The 9,935-nt window shown below is 42.7% G+C and overlaps 1 protein-coding gene across 1 annotated transcript in view; it reads right to left on the minus strand.

Annotated features, from left to right (window-relative positions):
- ldlrap1b (low density lipoprotein receptor adaptor protein 1b) overlaps nucleotides 1–5,523 on the minus strand; it is a 31,681-nt gene extending 26,158 nt beyond the window's left edge. Inside the window, exon 1 of the mRNA XM_070920244.1 lies at nucleotides 5,342–5,523. Coding sequence (XP_070776345.1) covers nucleotides 5,342–5,426 — 85 coding nt within the window. The 5' untranslated portion in view covers nucleotides 5,427–5,523. The remainder of the gene's footprint in view (nucleotides 1–5,341) is intronic.
- Between the last annotated feature and the right edge of the window lie 4,412 nt (nucleotides 5,524–9,935).

Raw genomic sequence — 9,935 nt, forward strand, 5'->3', positions numbered from 1 at the left:
TCAAAGTAAGTAAGATGAACAGGCAGTGGGGATCCTTTATGCCCAGCAGCCCGTGACCTCTTTCTTCTTTGTCCTTGGGCTCTATGGTGCTCCTCTGGTTTCATCTTCTACACCAGCAGGCTTATGATATCCTTAAATATCTGTGTTGGAGCATTGCCAATAATACAAAGGAAGTGTTGCATGACTGTGTGGCTATCAGTATTTAATTTGATGACCATCCAAAACAATTCCAGTTAGGTGAAGGAAAGGATTTGCAGAGGATAAGAGCCTTATAGTCATGGTTTAAGTCATAACATTGAGACACACGTGTCTTTCAGTATTTGTTAAATCCACTCAAAGATGGAAAGTGAGAGGGAAAAGAAATGAGTGGTCAAGCCAGTCAAGGATTACAGCTGATCACCAGCTGACACCAGAATGTGCTCTCAACAAGAAGCAGGGTTATGAAACGGATCCTTAAAGCACCCGGCGCACAGCCAGGCTACACAGGAGGAGCTAGTTTCTATTGCAACTCAAATCATAATGACAAATAAGGGTGCTGTTCTTATGAAATGGGCTGGGTGCATCTAAAACCCTGGACCTGATCTGAAAACCTTGATCTAAAAGACAGGACAGTCAGAAGTGATCCAAAACAAAATCAACAATAATTAGAACCTAACCAAAACGTGCCTGACCCAAAAAGACCAAAATAGAGACAGAACATCTTGATGCACCACCAATTTACGGGCAGCTGCAGGCAAAAAAAGCAGAGCCAAAAGGATCAGTCGACAGACATAAAAATAATGTGATGATAATCAATTCATTGTTTTAAGCAAAAATGCAAAACATTGTCTGATTCCCCCTTCTCAAATGTGAAGGATTTGCTGCTTTTCTTTGTTAAATATGTTAGTAAACTGAATATTTTGGGGGGGGTTAGACTGTTGGTCAGACAACTGCGATGATTAGGACCTCCTGGTGGGAGAAGATAGTGAGTCCATTCGGTTATTAGACATACTGACATACAAACCCGAGACCAGTGATAGAATGGGACCCTGCGTGGTCCCAATTAAACTGAATATAAATTTGGACCCGAGTCATCGGGTCTCAGTTGCGAAGAACCGAGAGGACCCACAAGGACCTCTACACCAAAACTAAATAAACCCTTCCTGTTTGATTCTCTCTTTAGTCACATATTGCCCCCAGGGCTGATGAATATCCTTCTTGTTCAACCAGACAGTGTTTGACAGCCAGAACCACAGATTTGCGCAATGTGTCCCTGAGATTTTGGAGTAGTGCATGTCAGCTCCTCTGCAAATCTCTACTCGGCACCCTTACAACATGATTCCGTGCTTCTTTGCAGAGACATGTTTCAACTTTTAATTTTGGCAGCAGTGACAGACACACAGGTGGATGGGAGAAAGACCGGTCAATGAGAGGTAAAGGAATCTTCCCCTAATAAAAATAATCCCCCGCTTGCATTCCTACGGACTTCATACACAAGATGAGTTCAGGGTTAAGGGGGGGGTCATGTGAGGTTTCATAAGATTTCACTACCACTGACACAACATAACAGGGATCTTCTCCAAGAAAAAAGAAAACAACACAACAAGTTTTCGAACAAGCACCAGTTTGAGAGGGGGTGCAAAAAAATAACAAGTCTTACCTGAATTGCATGCTCACCAGAGAGGAGGGAGGGGGAGGACAGATTGCTTCACCAGCTACTTGAGTTTCAGCCCTGTCTACTGACCAAACAGCTTGACTGACAAGTTGGAAAAAAGGAAGACTACTATTTCTACTGTAGGTGCCCAATAATGTCTTGCTCATGTTTCAGGAGCTATAGAGCAATGCTCTTATCATGCCTGCAGTAGTATCTGGTATTATTAAGTCACTTGCTCAGGACAGATTAAAGGGAAGGAGTTGTAATTGCTGGGGACACTAAGTGAATGACCAACAACGTCACATCGTCTAAATATACTTAATTGGGATCTGTAGGCTTTCCCCTTGCTGTAAAAGTCTCAGATGGCGTTTATTGAGTCACCAAGATCTCCTACTGACAATGAAGCTAAAGAACTGTGAACTAACACACTGACCATATGTCCACGCACATGGCTGAAGGAGATTACATCAATTATTTCTTACCAGGAAGGTGAACTGGTTAGCCACTGTGCTTCCTGCCCAGACGGCCCTTCTGGCTTCACAGGATGGCACAGTCTTTCAAATTGCTGCAACAAAGTGGGGCAACTAAAATATTTTCTATTTCCTTGATGAAGAAAAACAATCTTAGTGGGGACTTGGTTTTCTAATTTAGTTTCTGCCATAAATGTGTTTTTTTAATTAGAAGATGTCTTTTGGAGCTTATTTTGCAGTTTATACAGAAAGGGAGATTGTGTTTACTCTGAAATAATAACACATGGGAACAGATGTACATTCTAATAATCACAGGCAACTGAATGCAACATGGCAAAGGGAATAACAGATGCAAATAGATCGGCTTTTGCTTCACAAATTCATCATACTGCAATTTACTGCTCAACTTAGCCTGGCCAGTTACTGGTGTAATGATAACAATTCTGATCCTGTATCCTACTTTTCCTGCTGTGTCAGCTGAAACAAGAGGAAGTCAAACATCCATTTCCCCACAAGATTAAAAACTGTCCTCTTGGAGAAACCGTGACAATGCAAGATTGTGTCACACATGATTGTGACTCCATACACCGACTCCACACACAGAAACAGCTTACAGACACAGAAGATCGAACAGGGCTATAAATCAGTGAGGACTTTACAACTCCATAAAGGAATCCTGCAATAAGCAATCTCTATTACAGCCTGGCAGCCCCCTTTGGATGACTTTGAGCAGGGGACACAGCACTGACCTACCAGGGCAGGGCCAGAGGTGCTGGGGGGACTGGCCAGTGCAGACCACACACTGTCTGCTGTAGAAGAAAAAAGGTAATTATGACCTACTGTGTCTGTCATTAACCATCGGGCCATTTAATTTGAAGCTACAGATGTATTATTTACCAGCAACACCAACTTCCGTCACTGCAGTGACACTATCTGAATAATGTACAAAATGCAAATGAGTCAAGAGCCACACCAACTACCATCTCCGGTGGCAGTATCAACAACATTGGCTCACACATCTAGGTGTTAAACATGACGCAGTCCAAATGGTTAAGATCATACGTACTCCCCATTAGCCATCTGTATGGGTCGACTGACATCCTGATATGTAGCTGCTTCAATATTGACCCCACAGAAGACAGCTCCTTGACCGGGAATGTGGGAGGGAACTGTCTCTCTTCAATGCAGACAGGGATTTTCTGCCTCCCACACTTTTCAGATTGGCAAAAAAAAACAAAAAAAAAAACAGGCCCCTTCTGACCTAAAAGGACGGTTGGTGTTGCATACCGTTTCCCCCTCTCAAAATGGTAACTATTTGTCAGCTCTGCAGACTGCCAAAAAGCAATGGAGCCGTTTAAGACCATACAGGAAATGACATAGCTGACACATTCTTGCCCGTGCAGAGGCACAAGGCTGCAAAAGCAAAGCAAAACAGGGCAAAGCAGGGAACGTCTACTTCAAATGTTGACATGCAGTGATCGCGTTACGATCCAACAATGACAGTGGTGCTAAAGGAATGCAGTGCTGATGGATGCCAAAGAAGTCAATAGGCTGCTTTGACAAGGCCAAGCCTACACACAGCAGGGAGAGACAATCTTACTGGAGACATGTGGCAAAGCTTTGGCTGAAATTACAGACCTGTCTAAATCTAGGGATATTGTATTTTTGAGTCTAAAGGCACACTATTACAGTAATTACTACAATTTTTATTCTGTGGTCCAAATTACAACAGTATACAAAACAGGGTCCACCTTGGAGCAGGAGCTGACAGACATCACATGATGGAACAAGTCGCCTTTTATTCATGAGTCTGCACTTCACTGGTGGCTACTGAAACACAGTTAAGTCTAAAATTATATCAACAGATTGGGAAAAAAGGTCAACAGTTACTTAAACAGGAACATTGTGGGAGATGAAGTAATATGATTATGGATATAAAATGATTGACAGGACCAGCTTCTCTTTGCTTGACTGTCTCTCTGTGGCAGCCAGCAGAGAGAGGCAAGGATGTGAATGTGGTGTCATGGCAAAGCTCACCATCAGCCTGAGCCTCCAGCGTTTTGGGATTGATTGGTCGTTGGCCCTCTGTAACCACCACTGCCTGGTGGTTCAGATGTGGAGGGACTGTGCTGATTGTGCATCACTCCCCACAGAGAGGAGTGAACCAAAACAAAGCATCGATTGCACTGTCTGGCACGTGTGACATCTTGCTGCCAACTGCTCTATTGTCTATGAAATAAAAAAGGTGGTGTGTGGGGGGAGCAGGGGAAAGTCCCCCTTTGTGTAAGCAAACATAAAAAAGCTACCATAGTCAGTGTGATCATGCTCAGGCGCCTGGGTGATGGTTGTACACAGTGGAGGAGCAGCAGCTGAAGCCAGGCATCATATGGAAAACAAGTCAAATCTAAGGTGGCTTTCACGATAATTAAACCCTAATTAAAGAGCTTGGCATTAGGACTTCCCTATAAGATCTAGACTCTGCACCACTCCTCATACAGCCTCTCATTTTTTTGTTTCACATAGTGTATCGCCTAGCAACAGTGCGTTGCTAGGATTGTGCAGCCTTGCCAGGAAGACCATCTTTTCGTGCCTTTTCACTCCCGTGACTCCCCTACTTCTCTCTCTCTCTCGACAGTCCACATTAGTATTTTAGCTCCCCGCTGAGCCCGTGGTGTAAATTTCAAAGCCGTGTCAGTCGGTCAGTCGGCAGAGTGACGTGGCAGACAATCACAGGGTTTCACGGGACTCTCAAACTTTTGTCGCCACAACATGCGTCCGCTTTTGGTCCGGGTGAATATAAACGAGCCACTCATGGGACTTTGTTGGGAGTGTGGAGAGCCCGTTTGGGAGCTGAACTCGCCGCTGTGTGTGCGCAGTAGAGCCTCAACAGGAGTCCGCGTACGAGCTGCGGGGCGCTGCTGTCACTTTGAGCGTCAAGTTCAAAAGCATAACAAACACATTACCGACTTTACATACTCGCTCTAATGTTAAAAACTGTTTGTTTTGACAAGTTACCAGGTCTATCAATCGTCCCCCCACGCTGACAGCTATTTTCTCCCCAACAACTGTAGCTGACGTCCACAGGCGAGTTGTAAAGTGACGCTAAGTACACGCCGGTTGTAAATGTTAGCTCCTTGTCGAGGCGGCTAGCTTGGTTTAGCCAAGTTAGCCTTGGTTTAGCCAAATTAGCACCAGTTTAACGCCTTTATAGTAATGTATTGAACAACTGAATACTCACTTTTATGTCTGCCTGAGCCCCACGACTGTTTGGCGATACTGGGGCTCCGTATAATTGCCCTTCCAGCGGATTTCAAAGCGTCCATATTGTAATCCAAAAGTGGGGCAAAGAGCCCGACAAGCGTCTGTTCGTCTCTGTCGAAACACTTCGCTTTCTTTAAAACAACCCTCTCCCGTCCAAACTTTTTTTCGGCTGGTGTTTTCTCCCCTCCGCACGGTTAGCTTTCAATCGATGGTAGATTATCATGTTCGTCCCCCTGGGCGGCGTTAGGTATGTAAATTAACCGGATAATGTGCGTGACGCTCGTTTGTGGAATCACGCGAGTGAGGTTGTTACAGCAGCAGCGGGCGCATCCTGGGCGGGCGGTGCTGCTGTTTCTGTTGTTCCTGTTACCACACGGTGCAGATTCACTCCCACCCAGTGTCTTTTGTGACAAATGATTTGGTAGTCACATCACGGGCTGTGGTTGGACCTCTCATGTTTAATTCAGCCACATGGCTTCTTCTTTATTGAGCCTCTAAATTCATCGTCTATTCAGTGGGAGTGTCAGTAATGTCACGGCCAGAAATAGTTTGGAAGGGGGAACTACTTCAATTCAGTTGACTCACCTTTTCAGGCTGATGTAGCTGTATACATAAGATAAATACATATTAAGTATCATAGCAACAAACTTCTGACCATTATACTGTTAATGATATTGTGAATGTTTTCCTTATGGTAAATGGCTAAGTGTCATCATCCACTGACTCCACAATCCTATTTATTGTCTCAAAAATGTCCTTTCAATGCCTGTTTTTTGTTACATACTCACTTAATATAATATTACTTCTGATCAAGTGCATCCCATTCGCTCGCTGTATGTAACCCCAGCCCCCATGGCCCATCATTCAAGTGAACAGCTGCCGGGGAGGAAGGCTGTGAGGGGTCTTTCCTGGAAAATAACTACTATATCAGTGAGTCATTGTTCAAAATTGAAAGCCATGGAGTCCTTGCTGGACATCTGGAGGAGGTGTGTGTGTGTGTGTGTGGGGGGGGTCTCCTGATGAAAAAAATATGAAGTTAGGGAGACCTAGACTTGACAAAGATGCCTCATTTCACAGTCCTGAGGAGGAAACCCTGCTGGCCAGCCAAGAGTAATTCATGTCATATTGCCCTCTCTTGTGCATGATTAAAAATGGTCAAAAGGACAAGATACATCCAACTAACAGCTATTCTGACAATTGAAATTTATCTGAGATCAAAATGACCCTTTGTGACCTTTTATAGTCCAACTTTCTGCAGAGCGTTAAGACTTTTTAGATGATGCAAGGAAACAGTGAGATAGGCCTACCAATTTATTTATTATTTATTTAGTTGAACATCGGACATATTTCTTTTCTTCTTAAACTTTTTCTTATTTAGCAATTTGATAACACCCTGATTTATATATAATGTTGCTGATTATAGACTGTTTTTAGGCAAAGTTCTTGTCCTGAGACAACATTAAGCATTTTATTACGCGAAAATCATCTTCAAAGAAAGAATTGTGTTGGTGCCAAAACTTTTGTATTGTATTGGGTCCATTATTAAAACATTTAAAATCTTCCCCAGCCCAGTTTCTATATTGAGTTTCACTGAGCTTACATCATCACCCACTAACTGAATCAGTCAGGAGAGTGGCTTTCAAAACATCTTGCCGTACCAGATTTCGTAGGAGCTGACGAGCTCAGATACAAGAGTGCAACAGGCTAACAGGTCCCCAAGGACATATTAGGCAACACCACCTCTATCTTCAATCTGAAGCTCAGTTAGCAGTGACATAGCACTGGGTTGGTCCTGTGCAAAAAAATGGTTCCAAGGTAGAATTATCACCGCATCAGTGTAGCACTGTAAACTAAAAGATCCCTCTGTACTCAGGCAGGTGCATTCCTTCTAAATCACTGCTCCTTTGTTGGCAGCTACAACCAGACTTCACTGAAAGGCTAGAGACAAAGAGTCTCTCTCTGCTAGTAAATCTATTGGAGCATGCAGGACATACCTCGACGTTTAAATACACACTCTTTAGCGAGAGTGTAAATACACACTCTTTAGCGATCACCTGAGAAAACCAGCTCATTTTTTAATCGGTTTCTCCACGTTCCATGTTTTCCGGAGGGACAGGTACAGAAGCAGGGGGGATGGAAAGTGTTTTTCCACCAAGAAAATTGCTCATGGACTTTATGTTAATGGAGTAGGTCAAGGGAAACAGGAGAGCTGTACCTGGATTTTCTCATGTATGGCTTCTTCTCTTCAAACAGCTGGATTTACTGTAGATCTGTCGGCCTAATGGCATCGCGAGTACAGCGGTGCCAAATGCAGTCTGCTAGACAAGACCTATTATAATCTGTTAATTCCACATGCTTGACTCTGCCAAAACAGCATGGTGCCAAATTGGAACAAGGAGTGCAATAAAATATTGAGGATTGAGTGTAAAACAAATTTATGCCTAACCTAGCCACCGGTTAATGCAGAGAAAATGAGCGGGAGCTTTACCCACATTTGTCTCGCTGCAAAGGTTAATCAAGCGTTTGGGGAAGCCTGGCATGTGGCAGAATGCTGAGCAGAGGGCTTCTTTCATGCATTGAAATTCAGTGTCCTTGGCAAAGGGATTCTTTATCTTCCTCCCAAAAATGTCCAAGTGCTTTAGATGAAGGAATTATCACTCAAATCAAAATGTGCGGCAGCCCATAATTTGTTCCCTTTTATGGTTCCATCACTGACTGAAATCAAAAGGCCGGAGGTCAGCAGAGCACAGAAACCCCCTGATGGTGATTACTTGTGAATTTGACATGTAGACAAAAGAGGGGACTGTTGGACGCTGGGCTTAGTTACTCTTTTTAACATCAAGCACCAGCCTTCCCCTATGGCATTATTAAAATAGGCCACAGTCCCAACTTCATTTACTTACCAGTGGTCACCATGTTTTGACTTGCTGCGATTAGTGGTTAGCATGAACAAATTATTCATAAATTGCTTTTGTCAGAGCTAAATGGGATTTTCTGGTCTTGAAAAGAGGGAATTAGCGCTTCTTGAGAGAGTTAATAACCGGAGCCTGTGTGGACAGAGATTATCGCTCTTAACCTACATTATGTACAGACACTGCCTCCTAGTGGCAATAAGAGGATAGTGCATCTAACCTCCATTATCAGAATATAGCCTGATTAACCATTTTATGATCCGTTTTAAGATTTGTTTTTTTTCTTTTGTTTGTTTGTTTTTTTTGGCAAATTTCAAAATCATGTTTCTATACAACCCATATTTGTTATATTGTTTTACTTCAGCTGTACTAATGTAGCAAACTCTTTCATTAGAGCTAAGTCACTCAGTAAAAGGAACTATGAGAGAAAGGTCAAAACTGAAGCAACAGAGACTGACATATCCTGACTTTTAGTCTGTAGTATGGGTCAAGCTCCAAACACACTGGATCCTACATTTCCCATCATGCAACCTGATAGCGTTTTGATCCCCTTCTTCTTTTAAACTCCACATCTTCAATTAGTAAAGCAGGCCAAAGCTGACCTAACCCTGATTACAAAGTTTGGACGAATAAACTGAATTTCATGTGTAAAATTTGCCACTTTAACAAAACAAACTCACAGTCAGAGCTGACAGGTTGTTTTGAAATATCTAGACATATGGTTGGAGTAGCAGCAACAAGCAGAGAAAAAGTCATTTTGCAAGAAAAAAATGTTTATTCCTTGTAAACCTCACAGAGCGAGAGCACAGCCAAGGTCAGACCTGGGGAGAAACAGAGCAGTGACTGTGGGCATAGAAAACAAAAAACAAACAAAACACCTCTCTATACTTCCAACAATCAGTTGACCAAACTGTAATTTTCACAACATTTTTTTCCCCAGGAGCCAATAACAGCAATCTGAGCAAAAAAAAAAAAAAGCTTCTCCATTTACAGTAGGTGAAAACCACACGCACAATAATAACCATTTCAGATGATGGTGAAACCACATCAGACTCAAGCGGTTTTCTCCCTGCAGGAAAATAACAATAATACCAGAAACAGGAGTAAGGAGAAGTGCTTTAAACAGCCCAACAGTTGCAAATACTGTAACATTCACAAAAAGAAACTCGACTTTCTAGTCCCTTACTTTTAACTACACAGTCTACTACAAACAGGTGACCACTTTCTCTACCTGCTTAACAGAAACTTCCATTAAGTGATATTCAATTGGATATTTGACAAACATGTCAGCCAATGTATTTGCAGTACATTCTTGAACACATTACAAGAGAAAAAAGCATTCCAGTCTTGGCACACAAACTGAAGTGGAGGATTCAATCACTAAATAAAATCATTTCACTGCTATTTCAAAGTTGGCATTCCCAAAGCTTTGTTTACATTGCACAGTCCATCTTTACAGTTTTCCCTTTCAAAACAAGAATTTTCTACAGTGCAACTTTAAATTGGAAATCGAAAAGAAACGAGGGGGGCAGCAGCTAAACCGAGGGATTAGCAGTAGAGATGAGCATCTGCGAGTGGCAAGTGACGGAGCCGGAGACCTGTGTGCAGTAGACTCTGTGGCGTCAACATACTGATAGGCAAATAGGAGTACAATGGAAA

Source organism: Enoplosus armatus, chromosome 15 (assembly GCF_043641665.1).
Source record: "Enoplosus armatus isolate fEnoArm2 chromosome 15, fEnoArm2.hap1, whole genome shotgun sequence".
In the NCBI taxonomy this organism is placed as follows: Eukaryota; Metazoa; Chordata; class Actinopteri; order Centrarchiformes; family Enoplosidae; genus Enoplosus; species Enoplosus armatus.